This window comes from Thunnus maccoyii, chromosome 13, assembly GCF_910596095.1.
Source record: "Thunnus maccoyii chromosome 13, fThuMac1.1, whole genome shotgun sequence".
Lineage (NCBI taxonomy): Eukaryota > Metazoa > Chordata > Actinopteri > Scombriformes > Scombridae > Thunnus > Thunnus maccoyii.
The window spans coordinates 14,205,298-14,230,905 of record NC_056545.1 but is presented as its reverse complement, the minus strand read 5'-3'; the positions used below and the strand labels follow the sequence as shown (position 1 = coordinate 14,230,905).

The window sequence follows — 25,608 nt, the reverse complement described above, 5'->3', positions numbered from 1 at the left end:
AACTTTAAAAAATGGATGATTTGAGCACAGCTTCTATTTTTATTTATGGTATATTGCTATGGTATAGGTACAATAACGCACTCTGAAGTGTTCTAATATATGAGAATAACAGATGAGGTGACTTCTTGTTATGTTTTAATGTTATTAGCTAATGAGGAAATCGATTGCATTCAAAACAGATGCATTTAATGCAAGTTACTTGTTAAACAGTGATTGCACACAAGTGATCGCTACTTAACGTTATGCTTTACCACTGTTGTCAAACACACAAAACATTATCAAAATGTGCAACTTCTGAAATGATTTGACTCGGCATGTGATTTAGTTTTCACTTTGACATTAGATTATTTTCTGATCATTATAATCACTGTGATTAGATAAAACAAGAAGATGAAGAAAGGTCCAAAGGGGCAAACATATTTGAAGCTTTGCGCCCCATGTCACTTTTAGTGAGGCCACAATTAGATGACTTCTCATTTAAGTCATTTTTGAGAGGAAAATAAGGGATGGAAAATTAAGAACTACAAGTACCGGTTTTGGGCAACTTTTCATTCTACAACCAGTTAATTATGTTTTTAGTATGTTTTAATGCCTTAATTGTGCTCAAATACTTTAAGAAAGAGTAGCTTTCAGTTATAAGTTTACTTTGAGCCTTTATTCCTCTCTAAAATAATCTTTTGGGATTAAAGTTACTACTTTGTTGAGCAGCAAAGAATCAGAGAAGTTGGTTAGTAAGGCACACAGTAAGTGTGACATTTAAACAGTTACACTTCAAATGCTGTTCTCATGTGACCTTATGTAATTAAATGAAATGTAAATATGACACTGTAGTACTCTATTCATGCAACATAATCAATTTGCTGTAACATGCCTCTATGAAATAACACGCAAAATGAAGGAGACCACACAAGAGTTAAAGGTAATATTTTCTGGAATGCTTTTGCTTGCATTTTTCCCCCTTGCCAATGTTGACTTCTTTTTGGGTCAATTTTCTTTCTTTAACTCAAAATGTTTTTTGTTTTGTTATTTTTTTTTCTCTCCAATTAAAATAGTTTTTTTTTTTTTACTTGTATTTTTTTCTTTTTTCTCTCATCTTCTTACAAGCACCCCATTCCTCCATCTTTATTGGCAAAAGCAAACATGCTAGTAAATTAGAAATCCATTTTTTACAAACATAATACATGAAGAAAATACATCCACATCCTGCAAATATAAACAGTAACAAATCCAAAACTATTATCAATAAACATTTTACATTTTTTTTTACACTATTGTGATAGTAGCATACAGAAGATAGTACAAAAAGTGGGAGAGAGACCTTCTCTGAATCCTCACTTAAACAAGCAAGAACCCTGCCAGTATAGGTTTGTCCTTTAAAACTGCCAATGACCTCATTAAAAAAAAAAAAAGAATCACACGAGTAAATCATTAAAGTACAAGGTGCCAAAAGAAAAAGCTTCAGCTTTCCATCGCACACCTGAACGTCACTGTGACTGGCACAGTGATGGTGGAGACAAAAACATGAATGCAAAGGTTTGAATGAGACAATGAGGTCACTGGCAGGAGGCTTCTCAGTTATCAGTCAACAGTGAGATATGCAATCCAAACAAGAGCGCAACTAACATTGTAGGTGGGAGGAAATAGTTCGGCACCCTTTCACATGAGCACATTAAGGAACAAATGAGACGAATTCTGTTGCACCTCTATGAGCATTTTTCTCATTTCATTGCTACTCACAGTATTTACATGTATGCAGATGTAAATACAGTGAGTAGATGTATATTTACATGCAGATTTGTATAAAGTAGTGAGACTGCTACAGTTAACTAATAAGTTAACGTCTCTCCTTGGTTTTGGTGTTATTCAGACTAGTTATGTTACTGGATGTGATCAGTTTAGTTGAATAATGATGAGCATACATCTAACAACATTTCATTAGGTGCATGTAAACAGTTATTTGTTTAAGGACAGCAACAAATATACAAATTTTAACTGTCAAAAATGTATCATTTTGCATCTAGTACATTTCCATATGACTTTTAATGAATTTCATTCCTCCCACCTTGAGGATTCTAAAATACAGTATACAGTATGTAAAGAAGGCAAAACACAAAAAAATATCGTCGTGAAAGGTGCACATTGTGGAAGCAGATGCTTGCATTTGTAGAGTGGATTTAGAGCACTGTCTGACAATATTTAGGTGCAGGCAAAGCTGCACTAATGCGCAAATAATATCTTGAGGTGCATGACTCCCAGTGCCTTTGTTTTGCGCAGCTCTGACTGTTTCCTTAAACGAAATGAGCTACTTAAATGACAAATTTAGTGAAATAACAATGTGGACTGGTTTTAACAAAAATGCACAGTTCTTGCGAATAAGCAGAGACGCTAAGCACTCTTGCTTGACCTTTTCTACCTGACACAATCTTGTCATTCATTTAAAATGACAAAAAAACAAAACTCAAAAAAACAACAAAAAAAGTACAACAGTAATTTCTCTTTCAAGCATTTACAAAATTTACAAAAGTAAATCACAAATCTTGTAAAAATTCAGCCATTCGCTGATTGTGTAAGGCAAATTATATATATATATATATTAAAATCAACTGTTCAGTATTACATTCAAACACCTGTCTATGGATCTCACATTTTTGAAAATGGGTGATCTGATCCTTGTCCTGTCAGGCCCTTTGGATGACCAGGAGACAGAATAAAACAAGTGAAAAATGTCACACACTCTTAGAAAATGTAGAACACCCGTCTGAGTGTTTATATTTACAGAGTGGCACTGGTCACTGAGCGAGCAACAAAATGTAAGCGGGGAAAATTTGAATATTTACTACAAGACTGTATGTGACGTGCATGGACACGGCAATTTGTAAACATTTATTTGGGTTTTTCTATTGCACTGGTATCCTTCTGTACCTGCACTGGCTCTAATATGGTAATGGTACAGTATCAGCACCTTTGGGTGCTGGGCAGGCTTGGCTGTGTTCATTTATGGGTGCAACATGCACGAACTAGCATGTGTTCATGCCAGCACACAGAGCCACTGCCAAAAACATTTGGATCTTTTACCACTTTGGGCTTACCCATGCCAAAACAAACTGAGCGAGTGAATGGAAAACAATACCATACTGTGCCAATATCGGTACGACACAGTGTATTTATGCAGTGGAAAAATAAATAAATATCTCTCTGGTAGCAACAGAGAACGTACTATTAGTGATGGAATGGTTGTCCCTGCACTGAGGACAAGATTTTTCAAAAACTGGTGAGAAAAGAGCTTAAATACAGTATGTATAAAAATACCTATTCACAGTAGACACAAATGTTGTGCATTACTGATATTAATCATCTGGTAAGCACACTGAAACTTACATAGGTTTTTCTATCTATAAGAACAACTTAACATTTATCTTTCTCAGCAAAAGTGAGATGTTTTAAATAATTTTGTTTAGTTGAGGGATACAAAAACTGCAGATCCTCTAAAACTCTTTTGATGTACAACTAAAGTAAAGACATTTTTACTTCGATTAGAGTTTAAAATTACTTAGTTTGAAAATACTGAAAAGGAAAAAAAAAAAAAAAGTGAGTTCTGCTGTATTGATTTTATCCGCACGTCGGGAAAAAAATAACCACTGATTTTGCTGGAGAGCAGGTGATGACGAATCACGATGCCTTCATCGTCTCCAAGATCGGCTCTCATACTCGTCGTCTTCATCGTCATCCTCCTCCTCTTCTTCTTCCTCCTCCTCGCCAGGCATATAAGAGCTAGCTTCCTTCTGTTTGAATGAAAAAAAAAACACAAATCTAGTCTTTAGCTTGATGCATTTATGACATCGGATTCCTGAACATTTACACTGATGAGATAAAGTGTTAAGGTCACATATTTGCTTTTTTCAGTCAGATAGGAGCAGAACTCTGTTGTGTCAGCGCTATATCACATGTGAGGAGGTTTTCAAACCTGGACCACTACCCTTCTCTTGGCACAACCTTCATGCGTGAGAAAAGTTAATTAATTAGCTGGTTAGACTTCAGAAAATAGCATTTTGCCAACTTAGCTGTAGTTTTGAATCTTTCCATGACAAAGATTTTGTTCCACCCAGCCAGGATTGAAGCACGTCTGTAGGCAGTAGCTGGATTTATTAAGTGAAAAATTCAAATCTTTTTGAAATATTTAAAAACTTCACATAAGCAACAGTTGAGTGTTTCCACATTGACCAAAGTGCTTGCTGGTTTTGCTAAACTATCCGAGTAACCCTACTATCCCTTTCTCTCTGAGGATGATCATGTTGAATCCTTGTGGTGCTTGTAACACAAAAAGTGGTGGCTATTGCTAGTTAAACTGACTAATGAGTCACCCGTTGAGCTTAAAAAAAAAAAAAAAAAAAAGGGTGGAAAACTTGCTCTACAGTCTTACAGTCTGGATTCTCTTCAGACTAAGTTAAAGCTCTTTGAAGCCCATGTTCTGACAAACTTGAGCTCTGTGAGAAAAAATGCATTCAAGTGAATGTGGACAGTCTATTGATGCAGCAGATGTGCCAACAAGGAACCTGCCTCAACTTTTTTCTGGTAATCAAATACATGCAAGTTCACATTCCTGTTAGATTTGTAACATATGTTGTATTTCTGTTGTTAACCTTGCGACTGTGGCATAAAAGATAAAATGATTGTGGTCTGACAGGTTGTAAAATACTGTCTTAGAATATTATAAACCACTGTGCAGTGTTTTGCCATCTGTTAAGCCTTCAAACTTATGGATCTGTCACTCCAACTGGACTTCCTGGATTGTATTTTATTGTCTCATTGCTGCCTGAAGCAACATGCCACCAGCAGTGCAGCCCTTTGCATTTTTTTTTTTTTTAAATGCAGAACTGTTTTTCAGTCTGAATACCCACTAACTCAGGCTTACAGTATATGGCTGTGCATGCTGTTTCTGCTATTGTGTGACATGGCCAACTGGCACCACTTAGAAACCACTTCCTCGCTTAGAAACCACAACCATGTGTGTTTGTTGCAATGTGACATCTTGAAGATGTTTGGATTATTTACACACTGTTCTTAAATTCATTTGCATGTAAAACAAAGCTTCCTAACATCCGTTTCTAATATTCTGTCACCCTCATATAAACAGGAGTGAACATAACATTACAAACATGTTTCAATATAATGAACTACAACACCTCTGACACAGCAACAACAAAAACTAGTCATCATAATCTTCACAAAGGAGGAATTAAATGCTGGGTTATTTTTAGGCCTACAACTCACCAATATTTTCATTATCGATTAATCCATCAATTATTATCTAGATTAACTGATTTGTTGTTTTCTATAAAATGTCAGAAATGTCTGACTAACAGTTCACAACCCACAGATGTTCAGTTTACTGTCAGAGATGACTAAAAAAACCAGAAACCACAATTTTTTTCTTGAAAAATGACTCAAACTAGTCATCACTTATCAGTTGGTGAGTAAATTTCGGGGTATCCCTCCCCCAGAAAAAGACTAATCATTGCAGCTCTAGTTGTTTTACTGAACTACATTAGGTTGTCAAGGTGTATTTAATAAACAGGAAACTCAGCGTCATGGGCTACTGGTGCTCTCTAAAACACTTTTAGTTAGTGACGCCTCTCACGCAACAGGCCTATTATATAAAAATATTAAATTGAAGTCAGAAGGGCTTCTAGTGGCTCCGAGTGGATCAGCAGTCAATGGGAATCAAACCAAATCACTTAAAATGTCCAATCTTGCATAAACTCATATTTTCAGAATGATTATCATACACTTCTAAAAAAAAATTATATAACGCGTATTAATGTGATGGGATCTGCCCTTAGGTCACAAGCAAGACTGCATTCTCAAAAACACAACCCTAACCATGGTTGGAAAATACAGTATGAGGATTTCACCTGACAGTAATGCAGTTTTACTCAAAGGGCTAACATGCTCTTAGTACTGAGAGGCTTGCCCTGATTTTCCATTGGGAGCTGCAGTGAAAAATTTAGAAGCACTGGAAAGAAATGTACAAGTAAAATCTGTGAATATAACTAAAACTTCCAAAAGTTTTCCCACTTAGATTTTTAAGTTGCACTGTACATGGACTTCGGTTTCTGGTTTCTAGGTGGCTGAATGTTATTAAATGAAAACACATGAAGCCATGTTGTAAATTAAGCGTTCGGCTTCGTGTGTGTGACGTGTCGTACCGTATTGTCCTCGTCTTTAGCCTCTTCCTCCTCTGGCTCTGTTGTGACAGAAGGCGTCTTGGGCTTGTACCAGGAAATCTGCAGCACTCGACCTTTGAACTTAGCTCCCTGGTTGGCTGCCTGGAAACAAACGAAGAGGACAAAAGCAAGTTATATATAAAGCTTTCTATGACTTTACACCAAAACCGGAAAAAAAACTTTTTAAATGTTACTATTTCAATGATTTCATGTGATTAGAGAGGGGAAAGCAGGGAGAGAGAGGAAGATCAGATTTGGACTTTTGTGACTTACATTCTCTGCTTCGCTTCGTGTCTTAAAGGTCATGACGACACTGTTGGCGTCCTGGTCACGAAGATCCTCAATCTCACCAAATTTCTAAGAATAAAAGAGATCAGTGTGAATTTCAGTAGAATTTCTCAGTAATCAATTTGATTCTCATCATGTGCGGTTAAACAGCATGACTCCTGAATCTTAAACTAAATAAGAAAAAACAAAAGTTACACATCCTATCATCAGTGTGCATCCTCAATCAAAACGTCTAAAAGAAAGTTAAAACACATTTTTAAACGGTAATATTTTACTGTGAATTATTGTATTATTGCGGGGAGACCACCTGCCCCGTTCTCACCACAAAGTGCGGCATTAACTCTTCCTTCTCCTCCTGAGTGACACCTAGGATAGCCAAGGCTCTGGGTCTGTGGTCTACAACCATGCGGTTCACGGCCCCGCCGCGAGCCATCATCTCCCGGCTTCGGCCCCTGCCGCGTCCGACATGCATCGCGCCGGGCTCCAGCGCCATCTTCCCTCGGCCCCGGCCTCGACCCGCTGGGGGCCGAATGAGACCTAGTCGTGTCGCCTAAGGGGAGACAGATAGGGAGGTTTAGTGTTATAAAGCAACTGACTGGCTGCTGCTTCTTTCAAAGCACACACACACACACATAAATACATGGGCACCACATGGCAGTGTTAAAAAAATCATTAGAAACAGATGTGGAAAACTTAGCCAGACTGTGTGGCTTGCTGCTGTGCTGTTGCACTTTTCAATGTGAAAACAAACATGCCAGGAAACTAGGAGTGTTTCTTATTTATCACGTGTGTAAAACAACAAAAATTCAGGCTTAGTGAAATAAATAAATAAGAATTTGCACAGTAAGTTGATGGAAAATCATAAAAATATATTACAAAATATTACAGATTTCCTTTTCTTCTAAGCTTAAACATTCCCTTCACACTTGTCTCTGGTCTCCTACTCTGTCACTTTCTGGCCTTTACCATTAGCTGTCACTCCTCCATATTTAAAGTGACATCTCCTTGCTTCTTAACCACTCCAAAACCTCACAACCACTCTCTCTTCCATTTGTCCCTCCCTCACTTCTCCCTCTAATTGTCATCCCACGATTTTCTTACAAGGACCAACGGCTCAAACTTTAATGAGACGGGGCTCTATCAGTGTAAGACCTGTGTCTGATTTGGCTTCGTTAGCGGCTGTTCCTCTGGGCTTGCTTTAAGTGGCTGCAGTTTAATGTGCAGAAGGAGGGTAAGGTTGGGATGGATTGGGGGGGGGGGGGGGGGGGGATATGCATTTTTAACTACCAGCTAATTTAGGACCCACAGGGATAGAGGAAAAAAAAAAAAACATGCTAGGCAGGGTGTTGCTAACAAAAACTATGTTCTTGTTAGGCTGATCTTGTGACACAGCTGACCTCGTCTGTGTTTGTGCTCTGCTAGTTTAGATGGCAGAGGAGATTTGGGGCAAGTCTGAGCTGACTAAGTGTTGTCTTAGATGCAGCCTAAAGCTTTTTATGGGAAAAAAAAGAAGACTTGAACAAACCAACTGAATATATTTTTTGGTGCTTTGCTTTTTTTCTGTTGTGTTGTAAGAAATAATCATCAACTCAAACAACAACATATTTACAACTCAACTCAAGATTCAAACAAATTTTTTTTTTGAATACTTAATTCTTCGACATCTGAGGATTTTCCCCACATGAATCAAAGAAAAACGTGCATGATTGCATTTTGTACATATTGTTCTCCAGTGCCTTCATGTGCTCATCTGTAACTCAAAAACAGTTGATGCCATATATGCCAATCATATATCAATACATGCGTAATTTCGTTGTTGTCTGTTTTCATAAAATATGCAGATTTAATGATATCTCTGGAAAGACACTTTATTTGTATCTCCTCCTATAGTTTTAATGTTATCTCAATGATTTATAAGTAAAGTTGTGCATAATTATTTGTATGTCCTATAACTTTCGTTGATTGATAATTGTTATATTTCTTTACTTAAACTCGCAACAAATGGGTAAATATTGGAACATGTACAGTATATATCTGCTAAAATGACTACTAAGGACATTTAAAAAAAAAAAAATTAAAATACATGTATAAAAAGTAGAATAATGGCCTGAATAAAAGTCACAAAACCAAAGGATATTCAAAAGGATCTAACTTTTATGAGAGATTGCAATGGACAGGGAATTTAAACCAACAACAACAACAACAACAACACTTTCACACACTGGACAAGTAAAGGCTTGACCCAATATAATCAGATAGTGACAAAAAAATAGATACTTTTGAGATTTTATCAAAACTATAACCTACCAAAAGTTCACTTTTTTCATTTTTTTAAATTATTTCATAACTTAATTTTCTTGATCAAGTATATTGCTACTACTGTTGTTGCCACTACTTGTTTATTCTGTCTTTTTTATATTATTTTATTTAAGTATTTTTCATTTTCCTCCTCTTAGTTCCTTTTTCTCTTTCTTATTATGAGATGTTGGGATTGTGGGTTGGGTTGGGGGGGGGGGGGGGGTCTTTTTTTTCACTTTTGTGGACTATTTAAGTGACTAAGGAAGGAATCTAAATTAACCAAAAAGAAAGTATTAAAAACACTTGCATTAAGAGATTTTTGGCCACACAACACTGACATAAGTTTAAGTTGATATTGAAAAACTTGTTAGCAACAGTTGCTTATTTATACATCCAGCAGATACATACATACATATCTTCAAGCTCTGATTCTGATCTCCACTAACTCTTGAGAAAAATGTCTGGTTCTTTATCTGCTAAATGCAACAGCAAGAGGCTAACTGTCTGTCTGTCGTTTGGTGCTGGGCTGGTAGCATGCAGTGCATTTATCAGATCTTTTTTGCTGAAAACAATGCTGATGATTAAAGTTAAGGTTGGAGGCCATAAAACCAAAACAATGAGTTAAAAGATGCCAACAAGATCTGTACAGCTGACAGGAAGTGCAGAGGTGGGTGTAATTTTCTGTGGATTTGTCACTACAAGTGACCCCTTTCACATCATACTTACTCATGTGATCCATTGTTAATATGAAAATATTGATTATAGGCACATTAATTATGTTTTATAAACAATCCCATAGATATTGTATTGTATACAATACTAATACCATTCATTTTTAAAAATGTCAGTATTAAACACCGACTAACTGAACATAATTCACTTCGTAGTGCATTATTTCCTCTTTTCTACTTGTATACAATCAGACAGTACTGAGTGATATGAGTGATCTTGTCTAACATTTATCTGTTGTTGGTTCTTCTGGTGTGTGTGTGTGTGTGTGTGTGTGTGTGTGTGTGTGTGTGTGAGTGAGTGTGTGTGAGTGTGTGAATGTTTGTTGCGATGAATGCTTGATTTATTTTGGATCAGACTGCCGTCTTATCTGCCAACTTCGGAGGCATTTCCAGTTATCACTCCTCTACCCGAGCTCTCAAGAAAAATGCTAATAAGATACTGTCACTGTGCGTGTCTTTGTGAACCTGTTTGTGTCTCTAAGTTAGCTATCTTTTCAGATCGTTGTTCTGCGGTCACGTAATCTACTGTGTGCTTGATGTAACGTGGCTTGTTCTACATGGGATCCAGTAAATGACTATATCGCAAACATGGAGTACAAATAGTCACATATATTTTTAAGCCGCCAGCATGAGAACCGTTTTGGCGTTTCGTTTCTCTCACTTTCTTTTATGGTTCTCTCCCTCTAATAGGCACAAAAAAACTCACTGGCCCGTCCATCCAGACCACTCTCCTGGGCAAGTGTGCGCGGTGAGGTGTGTGTTTTTGTATCTGACAGGTAATGGTTTAACTTTCTGCTAACTGTTAACAGCTAACTGTTGTTGTTGTCAACCTTCTGTTGACCAGAGGCTTCAAGTTCACAGCAACTACACTTCCTGCATGAGATGAGCCAGGTGCTTCAGAATAAAAGCAACAGCGGTTCCGCCTTCTTTCATTTCATTATAACAGCATTTTATTTAACTTTATTTTGACGGTACTTTATTTAACTCTATTATAACAGTAGTTTATTTAGTAGTTTAGTATTTTAGAGGAGATTTCAAAATATTGAGATATATATTGTGTATCGCGATATAGCCTTAAAAATAACGCAATGTTATTTATAGGCCATATCGCCCAGCCCTAGTGTGTGCAGATGTATTACCTCCACCTGTAGCTGTCCTAGTTTTCTCTTCAGGTCTGTTGTGTCCTCTCCAGAGCTCATCTTCTTGTGAAAGTCCAGCTCAGCATCCAGTAGTTCCTTCTGGGCCTGATCAAATAACATGAAAAATGAGAAATTGTTCTGTTCGCTTAATAAAGAGAAGCAATAAAAAAAAAAAATCAGACAGATTCAGAACAGACTTAGCAGCACAGTTTGCAAACATGACCCAGCGTGTGAGCTCGGTTTACAAATAAAGCTGAAAATAGACATAGTCAGATTAACTTGCAGCCTTGGGGAGTTTAAATTTTTGTGCATTTTCTATTTAACAAAGCCAATCAGTGAAAAAATATCAAGTGAGCTGGTAGGGTGTATTTTGAGTGTTAATATCTACCAACCCAATTCACCCACAGTTTATACAGTTACAGTATCTCTGGAGCAAGTAAAGGGGAACACTGTGTTTGATTGTCTTTGTTTAAAAAGGTGACAATACAGGCCATCATTTTCCCTGCTTCAAGGGCCTAAACTTACATCAGTCTTGGTCTTGGTCTGGTTGTGGTTGGGTTTGGCACTGGAGACCTGGGAGGCAGGGTTCATTTCATTCTGCAGCTGGGCGATCTTTTCCGTCAGCTCTTTCAGCGTCTTCATGATGTTGTCTCTTTCCGCAGGTTTCATCCCTCGGTTCTTCTCAAGACGGTTTATCAACGCCTGGAAGAAGACGGACAAGCAGTGAGAGAGAGGGAGGAGCGCAACGCATGGACAGAGCACAGGTAAAAAGAAAGGGTGAGGAGGAGGAGAAGAAATGGCAACAGTTCAAGAGACAAATTAACAGGAACGGGTTTTACCTTCTGACACTCAATCTGTGTCTTTAACATCTCTTGCTTCTTCTTTCTCATGTCCTGCTGGAGTTTTAATGCCTCCTAAATAAAAAATAAAGACAATAAATAAAAAATACATTCACTGAGATTGAAAATACACTTGCTGTTTGTGGACATTTCATTTCCTAGACCCTCACAGTAAATGATAGCCTTCTTCACAACGATGGCCCGAGAGAAACAAATAGCTGATCCTAGCTCTGCTCTTCTCGTACCAGTCATGTATAAAAAAAATTGTGCAACATGCCTGTTTCTTCTTTAGGACTTCCTGTGCTTCAAGTGCTTTTCCCGTTTTCCCAAGGCTCTTTGAGGACGACTTGAGCGCTGTGGAAGTGTAGGGGCCCTTCTGGGTGTTTGTCAGTGCAGGCGCCCCCTAAGTGCAACAAAGAGCGAGAGATAGAGAGAGAGAAAGAGACACATTTAGGTCATCAGAATAAGCTTGTAGAACGTGCAGACAGACACAAACATGAAATTACTGCAAAACGCCAACATGTCACATCTCAGCATGCATGAAAACAAATTATTATTAATTCTCTTTTGCTGTCCTGATATGAGTGTCTTCTTAATACTCCACCTCCACTGTTCAGCTTTGACTAGTGCAGCAGCACTGATGACAGAGAACTGGCAGACAACAATCTCCCTGTTATCTGGAGAGATAGTCACTATAATATTATACTGAGAAAATCAACATGACGTTACCATTGAGTTGCTACAACAGAACATATGTTTACTATGTAATGATAAATTAAAACTAATACCGAGTTGGATAAAATCCCAAACACACTTCTACTTCTTCTATTACCACTGTTTATTTTGAAAGATTTTCACAGCGAGAATTATTAATATTTGTTCCAAGCAACCGTCATTTACTCAAAACAGAGCTGAGCTGTTTCTTCAACCACATTTTGACAAAATGACGACTGAAACAAAGCTACATTTTTGGTTGAGTATCACTTCAGGTTTCCATATAGTGAGAAATTCTACCAAAAAAGTAATTTGGCCAACTTCTCATAGATTAACATTATCTGTATTTCGCTGAAGAAATCGATAAGTGTGGAATTCAGAGCGTGTTAAAATAAATAATTTACTTGAAACAGCTATTTCACCCACATCTGGCATCACCTGACACACACACACACACACACACACATGCATAGAGACAGAGACGTACAGTGACAGCGTCTGTGTTCGGGTTCAGGCTGTCTGGCTTGGTTGTAGCTGTGGTCCCAGCTGCTGCTGGCATGCGATGCTTGGGCACAGTCTTGTTCAACACGTAGGCAGCTGGATTGTGCTGCTTGATACCCTGCAAATAAAAGTAAAGGGAGAAAAAAAGTAAATCTTATGTAGGGTTTCAGAAATGCGGTAAGACTAAAGGTGTCTACACAGGAGGCATTTCAGGTGTGTTTTTCAGTTGTATGTTTTGCACGCATCGGGCGGAAGAGATGCACATCTATTTTGATATATTTTTACGCTCTGACTCAATTTTTTTCATTTTTATGTGTGCTACTACAGTGATTGTGTTTTGGGCTCATAGTACGGCCAAAATGCACGACACTCCATACTGTGACTGAACGCATCCTGTGAAGACACAGACTGAATACTGAGAGTGACTGCCCACAAACCGCATCCTATGTAGACACGTTGTAAAAGATTAGCATGAAAAGTTGAAATGACTTGTATAATGAATGTTCCAACTCTTCATACTTACCTTGTGCACGTTGCTGTGCTGCGGCCCCTGGTTAGGCGCTGAACCTGTCACCTGGCTCCCCGAGCTCTGCTCCTGCTGCTGAAGCCCTGCGGTGTTCGTGCCGGGCTCGCGGTGCCAGTACACACGGATGAAGCGGTTGTTGAGGACCGCCTCTGTGCTGGATATGGCCCGTCTGGCTTCTTCGTTCTTTGTGTACTGGATCAATGCTGCCTCTGGGTCTCCGCCAAACACCACCTGGATGGAGAGTAGAGTGTGTATGTGATGGAATAAATCATTTTGCAGAGCTGAACTTCATGAGCCTGGTGCTGGACATTGAGCTACTTATTTATGTGCAACACATTCAATAAAAAAAGAAATTGCTACAACCACAATACCCCAACCAGTGGATCATTTAACACACAGCATTTACATTTCGTTATGTTTAAAGGGGTTGTTGGTCTTCACTGTGTATAACAGTGCTAGTCATTTTCAAAGTTGTGTTGAGTGTAAAATGCTATGTAAACCAGATATGATACAGTAAATGTGACTTCCTGTTACACTTTGTCCTGCACCTGATATAAATCCTGCACTGTACGTCTGTAATGAATCTTAATAAATGCTAAATTCAAATTATCATCGATAGACAAATCTAAGTTCTCCTATTCTCAAACTTCCAATACTTCTACCACTACCGATCTTGCCTTAACTTAGTTTTCTTAGCTATGTCAAAATGACCCCTTCCCTCCCTTTGAAGGTTTACAAATGATGTATTTTACCTGGATATTGACGATGGTTCCAAACTTGCTGAAGTGCTCATTGAGCTTGGTGATGTTGTTGAGCTCACGTGGGATCTTGCGCACCTCAAGCTTAGTGTTCACATAGTGATTCCTCTTGGGAAAACTGCTCTTATGTTGGTTGTTGAAGTTTGGCCTAAAACAGAGAGCGAAAGAGTGTGTATGTTTTTCTCACAAGAGGAAATACTGGAAAAAGCAGCTGAGCGTCTCCTTCATACTCAAATTCCTACAAGCTATATAACAGTTGAAAAGGAGGACCACATGTCAACCTGCTGGGCACTCAGGAAGGATTATGGGTAGAGCCTTTGCAATGGAACAGCATCCTAGTCATGTAGATCTTTGCGTGCGCCCGCTTCCCACAACAGACACAAAAGACAGGCTCCTGACCTATGAGTCAACTTGCCTAGAAACGAGGCTGACTTAGCAGTAACGGGAAATGCGACAAGGCACCAATTTGTTTGATCAAATTTCAACCGGCCAGCTAGTTTCTTCACATTTCTTTATAAAACAAGAACCTGTTCAGTGAAGGTATTAAGTATCTTCGAACACCTTGAGGTCTCCAGGTACGGCTAACATATCCAGAGACAATAATGCATTTCAAAGCTACATGCTCAATTTTAAATAAAACAATCATTAACTACTCCTGTATGTAAACAGAAATGTTATTCAGCCTTGTGTGAAAGTGTTTATTTCTGTGGAAAGTCAAATTTTATTTATTTATTTTTTTTGGAGTGGAACTTTTTTAAACGTGTGTAAAATTCTTACTTTTCCATCCAGGGTTTTTTAGCTGCTGGTCCTTCGGCTGTAGTGGATCCCATGGTTCTCTTCCTATTGTCCTGCTCCGTGTTGAAACGGGACACATTACTTCCAGGAGTGCTGGCTGTAGTGGCAGGCTCTGTCTGGATCACTATGTTGGCAGCTTGAAGGTGTAAACATAGACACAAACCAGAAAAGTAATCATTATTAGGAGCTTTTTCATTTCACTATATCCACCACAAATCTGTCCATCATCATATGGGACATTTACGTTTGGATCCTGCTCCCAGTTCATTAGAAATAAGTGTTAACATTAATAACTTCAGTCATGCTCTTCTAATCAAATAACATCAGTCTGACAGCACCTACTGCCCAGGATTACTTTTGGGGGTGAGTATGAGTACTAAGAAGGCCAATACTTGCTACCTCTGGAGCCTTGTCCTTCATTGGAGGTGAGGCCGATGAGGTTGGAGCGCTGGGTCTGCACGCGGGGAATGAACTGACGGTACTGGTTACGACCTGCTGCCGTCAGGCCTGGGGATTCTGGATTATAGCCCTCTGGATCATAGTTATCTGATGTGTAAAAATGAACACGCACATAAAAACACACACACAAGCTGTTAATACGAAGCGATTTTCTAACAGTCATAAAAACATGAAAAAAAACTAACAAACACAAAAAATGTACACGGAAGATAAAATTACACAATGAAACCAAGCAGTCCTACATAGATAAATAAATACTGCTTGGTAATCAATGACTTATCTAGTTCACAACAATCTGGTATGAGTTTAAATTTATCCAATGTGGTGACAGCAACCTGTGACATTCTATATTAAATACAACTCTTGGTAGTAATTCAAATATTTAACGTTGACAAAAATATATACAAATGCACAAATAGATAAATTAAGGATAGACAAATATAGATAAATTAAAATTACACCACACCTGACTGTGACACAAAAGCAAAATTTAACAAATGAGACCTTTCATGACAGTTGTGATTTTGGCTACACAAGTTGAATTAGGGTCAAAAACCTGAGTTTGTAATTAACTCAAAATAGACCCACTTTGTTTTAACTAAGCCCTAGCTTTTCTGTATAAATGGAATTATTCATGAGCAGAATTATGGGAAAAGCACTCAACACAATAAGACTTAAAAGAGCTGATGTTAATTGCTCGGAACTACTTTGTCTCTCAGGTTAATAAACAGTGCTGCCCTCTGGTCAACAGCTGTTACTGCAGCCTGAAGAGAGACATACATCACACCCATCATACACAACGATGTTACACAGAAACCAACTTAAAAAGAACGGAAAACAAAAACACCACAAAAAGAAACTTTCATTGACTTAATCACTAAGTAACTAAACTAATAAAGCAGAAAGAAAAGGGCATTGTTATAAATAAATGGAAAAATCAAATGATAAGCCACAGCATGTCGCCTCCAAACACACAGTCCCAATCGGAATAGGAGAAGCATCGCTGCTTACATTCAGACTGGACATATTGGGGACGAAGTGACACAGATGAAGACGAGCAGGGAGGAGGTGGAGGAGGAGGAAGAGTAGGCGGCATCCCTACGCCAGGCGGTCCAATAGGAGGAGAAGAAGCGATTGCCGATTGGTGGCTGGGGGTATCAATTCCACTGGTTGCTATCAGTGGAGGTCCTGAGGGAGACACAAGCCCAAGCTAATGTCTCAGGTACATCGCAGGCATGACAAGTGAGTCTTTAACTCTAGAGCAAGTACTGAAACTGTTAAACTTTATTTCATGCCACACAGGTTGCTTAAATACGACAGTGAAGGTGGCAGAAAGTGGAAATATCTGTCCAATGCTTCAACACATGCTTCTCAATAAACAAAAATATTTTGCAAAACGAGTAGAAAAAAAAACAAACTTCAAGGGAAGAATGCCACTTCAAGAACCAATATGTTCAAAGCAACGGGCAGAATAAGCCACATTTAGACTGCAGTGTTTTTAATCACCATCAGCTTTGTTTAAAAAAAAAAAAAAAGCAAATGAAATATTGGTTTGCTCATTAACTCGTATTCATGCGGCAACAACAAAACAAAGGTATCTGAAAAGCTCCTGCAATGAGGAGTATTACTAGTATGTAGGGAAGAGAAATAAGATAAATAATTATAATAGTAATATTAATAATATTAATAATAATAATATAGTTTTCCTTTCATTTATTTTCTTCTTTGATGCAACTTAAACACATTCTAGCATTTCCACCATATAATTACAAAAAGAGCATTTGTGTTCTATATTAGGAATATAGGTAAGTGATAAGCAACATGATAAGCATATAATGCCAGTTGGCAGTGCATTAGTTACAGTACTATGCTCACTTTGGGAGACAGGAACACTATATTCCTCTGTAAAATCTTCATATGAATACAGAAACCCTTCATAGTTAAATAGCTGCTTTACAAGCAAAATGTTGTCAAACCAATTTTCAAAAAATAATGATTTCTTTCTATGTGATATTGCCATTTTTCCATTAAAAAAACATTGGTGTGGACAACAGTTGTGCTTATATAGAAGGGACCAACACATAAGAGCTTGGCTTTGAAAGTTGGACAGTTTGGGGCAAATAAATAAAAAATTAAGACCATCGACTTTTTTTAAAATGGTAAGTTTGGGATAATATTCTACATGCTACCTGGATCTTTTAGAAATCTTTTGATCCAGTTAATTTGCATAATATTGTTGAATGACAAAAAGTCCAAAACATTAAGACCTCCCTCTGTTAGAGACATAGACAGGACCTCCTTTTTTACCTTGTGTGGCTTATTTTTCAAAATTACGTTAAAAAGCCTGTCTAAACAATAGGTTTTATGTTTGGTGACATCAAGGGAGGAAAAGACATAAGAGACTTGTTTTTGTATAATGGGCTGCTCAAGTGGCCCACATAGCGACCAGCCCACCGGGATTTCTCCCATGCTCCCGATGGCCAGTCTGACTCTGCCCCGGACTCTCAAGACGGATGTTGACCAGCCGGTCATCTCATGAGTCAGGCTGCTGGCTACTAGCAGCTGAGATGACAGGCTGGCAACTGACCAGCGGCTCCTCACATCTCTGAAAACGTCGGCGCAAATTTCCAAATCTGCATTATTTGGATAAACTGACCACATATTGGGAATCTAAATGGTTACTTTCTTGCCTAAAAAAGTATTAAAACTTAATAAAGTGACATATTAACGGTCCTACAGTAAAACCACAGCTTTTGGCCTGGCTCACAATCACCGCCATTTGATGCGAAATGCATCATGGGATACTTGGCAGTCCCTCAGTCTCGCTTCATCAGTCAGTGACTCAGTGATGGACAGACATTCAGGTTTGTAGGGCTGGCACCGCTGTTGCACAGCTGAATGTGTAATCCATGTAAAGAGAGAGCTTTTCAGAGTTTTAGACATAACGCAGTCTCTGCAAGTTATGCTGATGAATGCTGTGTGCAGCAACACTTGATTTCCACAATAAAAACTTCTATATACAAGACAAATTAAAAAAGGTCACAGAAAAGAACCAAGGTAATGAAATTATACCATTTAAATTCACCATTTACTTCCACCGCTGTATATTTAAAATACGTTTTTTGTCAGACCGCTCTTAGTCAGCTATAGACACGGCTTTGGATAGAGTTTCATATTAAATTAAGGACTACTACGATTTCTGATCTGTCAAATTTGATCTGTGCACCACCACACAGTTAATATATTCAATTCATTAATTCATTCATTAATTAATTTTAACATATAATTACAATATTAGACTTAATTGGTGGTGGAAGCCAGAAAACGGGTAAAGAAATGTACCTTTCAAAACATAAACAGCTATGAGCATATTGATAAATTGACAAGGGAGCAAATTACAAGAGACGAGGAGGCAAATTGTGTCTCATGGGGTAACCGAGTGCTTAGGAGCAGAATAACCAAAGTTGTTTTTTCCCACCCCCCTGCTGGGAAACATTTTGTCCCAGCTGTAGATATCAAAAGTCACCAGTCATTTTGTACAATTGTACAAACCACTGAAAGAATTACTGCTATCAAATTGTACTTACCAGTCATGGGGAAGACACCCGGTGGTGGTGGCTGGCCGTACGGGGGCATCGGAGGTATCCTGAGGGAAGGGGGTGGCTCAGTGATCGGGGGCATGGGCAGGCCGGCGGGAGTCATTACAGGTGGGGGCGGGAACGGAATCATGCTTGGTAGATTGACATCATCGACGATGAGAGGGTCATTGCCGTGGTCAAATGGGCAAAGGTCACCACGGACACAAAATCCTTTTTCTGTGTGAGAAGAAGAAATAAATATCATAAAATTGCCCTTTCAAATACTGTATTTATGTACTCATTTTAGAAGTCTAGGACACCATAAACAAACCAGACAAACAAACAAAACAAATCTATTTCTCCAAGTACTCTTGAGTATGTGTTTGTAACCTAATTCTTCTAAGGGATTTGGGCCCCTGGTGGTCAAGTACAGATTCAGAGAAAAATATGGTAAACATGAAGATAAGACCAAATGAAATAAACAAGACGAATGACTGTCCAGGTTCAAAACAGCTAAGACATACAGTGCATGTATTTACCCCACAGTCTCATTAAGGAACTGGGTCCCTAGTGGCTGTGTTTGAGCACTGTGACAAATAGTATGCTGCAGGGACAGACTGTAAGTTTAAACCCTCATGTGTCTCTGTGGAGAGGTGGGTGACAGCCTGCTTGCTTTCCTGGCTCTCACTGGGGACAAGAGCGGGAGCGCTTAACAGTGGTCATTAGTGATGACACTAAACAAGGCAATCAATAACCCTCGTGGGAAGATAATGATGGAGTTTACGCAATAGCCAGAACATACTTTATAATGACTACATCATATACTACATAAATAGACTCAACATTAGTTTTGACTTTCACTCTGGTCTCAGTTTTGCACATATAATATCTTCCTTATCTAAGTGCTGTACGGTGATAAAAAGCCTCTGAGATGAAGGAAAGAATGTTTGAGCAAAGAATTGATAGAAAATATGTATAAAAAAAGAAAAAGGAAAAGAGGATTCGCTCTGTTCCTACCATCGTAATCCCTGCAACGCTGTTTGAGTGACGCTGTCTTGTTGCTGAATGGCTTGCCAACATTATCTTGCCTCTGTGCGCCATAGTAGCCAGACCAGCTGTCTGTAGTGCTATCAGGCATGTGAGCCGGTGTTGCTACAGGAATGCCTCCTGAGACTCCAGCAGAGGACGAAGAGGAGAAGGGGTGCGGAGGTGTGGGCAGGGGCAGGAGAGGCGACGGGTGCTGCTGCTGCTGCTGCTGCTGCTGCTGCTGCTGCTGCTGCTGCTGCTGCTGCTGCTGCTGGGAGCCGGTTGTGGTGGAAGAGTTGTAGCCGTCGGTATCCTTCCTTTCTACCTCAAACTTTGACTTGAAGTCTGTTGACGAAAACCATAAACAGACAAATATTTAAACAAAACAAGAATAAGTATTACAATAGAGTAGTGGAGCACAGCCAAAAAAAACAAAACTTGTTGTCAAACACTTCAGTGCAGATTAACCTTGAGAGTGATAAGGCCAATTCCAGCCCGTGTTGTTAAATCCCCACTGATGTACGTGCAAAGCTGTCCACATTGTTCCTTATCGATAACAACTTCCAGTAACACTGACAAACAATCCAACAAAAAAAAATAATACAATCGGCTACATCCAGTACTCCGTTCAGTCTCTCCTCAACAAGCTCAAGCACCTCTGTGTGCTTCACATGCAGCTTGTCTCCAGCAGCACTTTAAGGCACGGTTAGAGAGGAGCTTCAGGTACTTCTACACTCCTGGGTCCGCTCCCCTGTGCTGTTGTTGTTGCTGTCGTGTCTGTGTGTAACTTTCTCACCTCTGCCTCCTCTGTGCTCCCTGTCCCTGCTCTTTCCTCGGCTGCCACTCCTGCTCCGGCTGCGGCTCCGGCTGCGGCTGTAGCTCCTCCCACGGGGGCTGCCCCTGCGCCGCTCGTGGCGCTCCCGCTCGCGGTGGGAGTCGCTACCGCTTTTCCCATGCCGATCGAAGTCACGGCGCTTGCGCTCATCTCGCCTCCTGTCGTCGCGGCTCCTGTGTGGTTAAGAAGTTAGAGGGAACACATTTGACTTACTATCTTTATGCCTGTTTTAAATGTAACAGTCAGACAGACATATTTTATATGTCATAATTGTAATGACTATACAAAGTACGTAGACATGGAACATTTATATCTATATACATTAATATATACCTTGAAGTCAGCTGTCATATAGTGGCCTTTATCTAACTGAACTGAAGAGGGAACCAGGCTTTTAGTTGAGAAATGTTGTTTTTATGCAATTTCCCTTGTTTCAATCATATTTTACTAAAAAGTTTCCCCACTTTGAGATCTGTTCCAAAGCACTATGTTAAATTGCTGTTACTGCTGCTTTCTGAAAGCTTAACACTTTTCTCTATTTTAGATTAAAACTATTACAGTATTTCAGGGGGCAAAATCCCTTTCCTCCCCTGGGAGGCTTTTAGTGTTAAACATCTACAGGAACAGTGCACTACAGCGGAGGACTGATGACGAGGGTTTTGGAAGGGATGATTGAAGGGAAATGAGGAGTGGGAAGTCAATGCATAACGTGGCTTGATGACATAATAGAGGGAGAAGAGAAAGAAGATTTGAACAACTCGAGAGACAGGCTGAGTTGAGAAACAGTTGGAGGACCATGAAAGTCAACCTTCGGATCGAAGACGGGCCAAATGATTGATTGATTGATCGATCTACAGGAAGTGTTACATTTCATTAACAGCAGTATTTACGCAGCGAAAAGACACCGAAAAGTAAAACTTATCAGGATTAATAACAATGGTGACAAATCACATTATTTCTATTACAAAGAAAAACTCATGTGCAAGTGGTTAGTGTGACATGACAATGTTGTTTAACTGGCTTGATTCTGCGAAATATAAATAACAGAGCATTTAACACCTCAACAGATGTTGTATTGTCTCATCTGTTAGGGACTGGGTGTATTATAGACAACAGAAAAGCTACTGGACACTGGGGACATTATCAAGCTAAAAGCGAGACTCGTGAGATTTGAAACCTACCATGCAAATACCCACATGTTAAAATCTCTATGCAACTAGACCATGCAAAATGATGGGTTTTTAATCAGCAATAAGAAATGGAGGCTCTGTGTTTTGGAAATTTCAACATGAGACAGGGGGTTAGATGTTCTACATCTCACATGCGAGAATACTATATGTATATGCTTAATGCTTGGTCATTAAGCTGAGGTAAAACATGTCACTGGGGGCACAGCCAAACCTGGACTCGTTGAAGTCAGAGCGGTTTCTCAGAGGACTTCTCCTTCGCCTGTTTTCTCTCTCCTCCTCTGGAGTTTCAGCCTTGAGGGAAAAAACCATTATAACTTAAAACTCTTTCATGTTTCAAAAACAGAAGGAGATTTAGAAATACAAAGATTCCTCTCAGTCTGAAGAGAATATTGGTTTTAAGTCAAGATACTTAAAAAAAACACTGTATCTTACAATATACAATATGATGTTTATCAAATAATTTGATCCAAAGCCCCATATAGACACAGAATAACATTTTTTTGTGTTATGCTCTACCCACTTATCTATAAAACCACTACAAAGTTGTTTTAATATGTGGCAAGACTGGCAAACTATTCATTTTCAGAGATCAAATGTAGCCAATAAATTTCTCATTAACTCTTCTTACCTCCACAACATCAGATTTGACTGCAGGTGGTTTTATCTCCTCTTTAGGAGCTTCCTTGGCAGCAGGATTTCCCAGGTAGTTCTTGGTTGTCAAACATTCAAAAAGTTTATCGACAAATCCTATTGTCTCTGCAATGACAAAATGAATCATTTGTATAGGTTTAATCTTTCACTGGAATTATGTGTAGTTTTACTGATTTTCCCTCAATAGCAAAGTAGGCCTACGGCGTGGTGTACACTTTCATTCTTCCTGGATCACGCAACACTAAATATTTCTCTGCTCCTGGCAGCACTAAATATATCCAAAGTCTAATAAACACTAAATGAATAAACACAGCAACAGCACAGAGATGAAAGAGTGAAACGTTGCTTGATAAAAATTTAACATATTAGAAGGACAGAACTTCAATCAGCAGCTTTTTTATTAAAAAAAAAAGAAAACACAGACTTGATTTGTAGTTTTAAAACCCAGAATTCTCAACAGTGGTCTCAACACCACCATCAAAACACTAAACACACTATGGTCCTTTTGTGATAATGGTACTGTAAAATAAAAAGGAAAGTAAAACCATTCTATCATTTCAACTGTGCAAGGAGAGACAACAGTTTACTACTCCTTGTTATACAATCTAGAAACATTATGGGGGAAATTGAGTGCTTCCTAATAATGTAACACACCCTCTGGTGGCCATACAGTGGACTCACAAGTGGTAGATGGTGATAATGTACCGCTGATTGCATTTCTAAGTATAGCAAACAAATCTATTGCTGCTTTAAAATGATGTCTGCTTGCTGACTGCAAACTACATACAGTGTCTGATCATCAAAGTGTGAATACTAAGCCTTAACCCTTAGTAACACATCTGACTTCTAAGGGATTACTGGTGCTAAAAGAGTATTATTTGGCTATCTGAGGATATCTGAACTTACTTTTATCAATCAAGTCAAGTCTGACACTGTTGGTTCAGTTTATTGTATCAGTTACCTAACTGATGAAAGCCAATACGCCTTTCAAAAATGAAATCCTGCTTTGTTTACGATCAACAAGTTTAATTTACAGCTCCTTTTTTCTGACCCAATCCTCCTAAATTTAGCCACAATTTGCAAATATTCAGTTCACTGACGGACCTCCATAATGCTATCGGCTGCAGTCCCAAAAGGATTTATGACATAACTGTAAAGCCTCTATTGACTATGGGATGTATGAAGAGAGTAAATTGTATGCTTTTCCTCACTTTGCCAAATGATGAAAATCTCTGCTGGAGGAATGCCTTCTGCACAACTTTCTTGACCGACAAGGCCTAGGATCAACATCATATGTGTTGCATTCACAAGCTTTCTGTGGAGTTCATACCTTTTTGTAGGAAGACATCAAGCTGATCAGCACAGAGTGCTTTTAGCTCCTTCTCCGGTTTGTCCTTCTTCACAAGCGCCACAACATAGTTGGCTAATGCAGAGGGGTCAGCATCACATCTGTAAATTAAAATACATGTATTCTCTTACCTTAACAGTGTCTTACATAAACAATACAATGCAAAAGGAAAAAAAGCAATGAAGCTTTTGCCAAAACATAAACGGACTGGGTGTGGCATCCAGCGGCTATGTCCAACTGATCATGTGTCAAGTGAGATCCCTAACAATGCCTACAGGGCAGAACACTACTTAAATAAACTTCAGAAACAAGCTTCCAAACTTTGAAACCAAACTGAAGAAAGACTTCCTACCCTATTTTCTACTTTACAAAACCATTACATGCCAAGACATCATGCCAAATATCCTCTTAGCCAGCATGTACTGGGACTATTACACTAACATTACAAACACACAAAGCACCATGACAGATGTGAGCTAATGGAAACTGACTACATAACAAATAAGCTCATATATTGTGCAAGACTATAAATGCTAAAAAAAAAAACAAAAACAAAGAAGAACGTGCTTTGCAAATAGGGCTGCCCTGAAGGATTTCTTATCAATGTGACATGAATGTACCTAATCTAATTAGAATTTGAAAAGTATAAAAAAAAAAACGTCAATGAGAAAAAAATTCAAGCTAACAAAGCCACCTCATTAATATTCAGCAAGGGTCCATATGGAGCACATAATTCCCCCCTTTTCTTAAGAGAAGGCAGAAAGTGCAGCACCCTATCACCACGTAACGTAAAAGCATGCTATTATATGAGAGACAGTGGGTGACTGTTACTGCCTCACCTAAACAGTGCCTGTGTGTAACACCACCTATTGCATTCAACATTGTATAACTTCAATAACTCCTCTTTGATTATTTTGTTATATATTTATATCAATACATGCATTCATGTGCGTTCTTTGGCAGCATCTGTGTCATCTGGTAATTTACTGGGTAATTTGAAAATTTAACATAAAACAGAGATGGAGAAAGAAATGGAGTGTGTAACTATGGTAACTCATACAGCAAGCAATTCTTACATTTGCTGCCAAAAGGTTTGTAAAGCTCATCTATAACTCAGAGTAAAGATATATTCCAACAGAGTTAATAGTTATTTTAATTTCAAGCAGCAGCATACAAGTTAGGCTATCTGTTGCAGGCTATCTATGGCTACAGAGCTGCGATAAAGTTACATTATCGTGAGCCAACTGGGCTCCGTGCTTAACCACCCTAAAATAACAGTGAGACAAACATAGGCTACACTGTGCACAAGTTTCAGTTCTCCATTTAATGAAAGGTCCACTGTCTGTTTTTGCAATGAAAGGCCAGCTAGCGGCCACGGCGGTTTGCTAACTCGTGCAAAAACCTACCATCAGATTCTAGCGAGCCCACATTGATACCCGGCTAACCCACTGGCTAGCTCGCTAACGTAGCTACGTAGCATGCAAGCTAAATGTCATTTCAATTCAACACTTACATTGGCTCCAGGAGTTTTGCCAGCCACGACTTCAAGGCTTCCACATTCTCTATAATCATCGTGAGAAAGACTATAATACTGTCTATAAAATGAAAGTGCGTTTTGATAAACCTGCTTTCATCGTCTATAAATTTATAAGCTTTAAGGCCTCCTGTCTCTCTTCACTACTGCAGGTCGGACAAAGTGTTTTACGGC

At 38.8% G+C, this 25,608-nt stretch overlaps 1 protein-coding gene and 1 long non-coding RNA gene across 5 annotated transcripts in view; one reads left to right on the top strand and one right to left on the bottom strand.

Moving 5' to 3' along the window:
- The window catches only part of LOC121910921, a 22,032-nt gene extending 8,653 nt beyond the window's left edge, over positions 1-13,379 (top strand). For all 3 annotated transcript variants that reach the window (XR_006099760.1, XR_006099759.1, XR_006099761.1), the window contains 3 exons: positions 10,232-10,294; positions 11,343-11,444; positions 13,293-13,379. This is a non-coding gene — a long non-coding RNA (uncharacterized LOC121910921). The remainder of the gene's footprint in view (positions 1-10,231; positions 10,295-11,342; positions 11,445-13,292) is intronic.
- rbm27 (RNA binding motif protein 27) lies at positions 914-25,590 on the bottom strand. Of its 2 annotated transcripts, XM_042432307.1 has the most exons (21): positions 25,414-25,590; positions 23,883-24,001; positions 22,530-22,657; positions 22,113-22,192; positions 20,673-20,884; positions 19,868-20,221; positions 18,860-19,087; positions 16,284-16,460; positions 15,213-15,359; positions 14,796-14,949; positions 14,013-14,166; positions 13,258-13,491; positions 12,721-12,852; positions 11,797-11,922; positions 11,520-11,594; positions 11,206-11,382; positions 10,681-10,785; positions 6,835-7,062; positions 6,498-6,581; positions 6,207-6,326; positions 914-3,782 (listed from the first exon to the last, which is right to left on the bottom strand). In XM_042432307.1, the coding sequence occupies exons 1-21, from the start codon at positions 25,470-25,472 to the stop codon at positions 3,681-3,683; spliced, it is 3,195 nt and encodes a 1,064-aa protein (XP_042288241.1). In that variant the 5' UTR covers positions 25,473-25,590; the 3' UTR covers positions 914-3,680. The 2 variants fall into 2 exon arrangements, with proteins under 2 accessions (XP_042288241.1, XP_042288242.1); XM_042432308.1 differs by lacking the exon at positions 16,284-16,460.
- Between the last annotated feature and the right edge of the window lie 18 nt (positions 25,591-25,608).

Coding starts and splice junctions, on each gene's coding strand:
- rbm27 (XM_042432307.1), bottom strand. CDS start 25,472: ATGATTATAGAGAATGTGGAAGCCTTGAAGTCGTGGCTGGCAAAACTC. Junction 14,167..14,795: donor AAAAAACCCTGGATGGAAAA/GTAAGAATTTTA, acceptor TCTCTGTTTTAG/GCCAAACTTCAACAACCAAC. Junction 6,327..6,497: donor CACGAAGCGAAGCAGAGAAT/GTAAGTCACAAA, acceptor GTTTGTTTCCAG/GCAGCCAACCAGGGAGCTAA.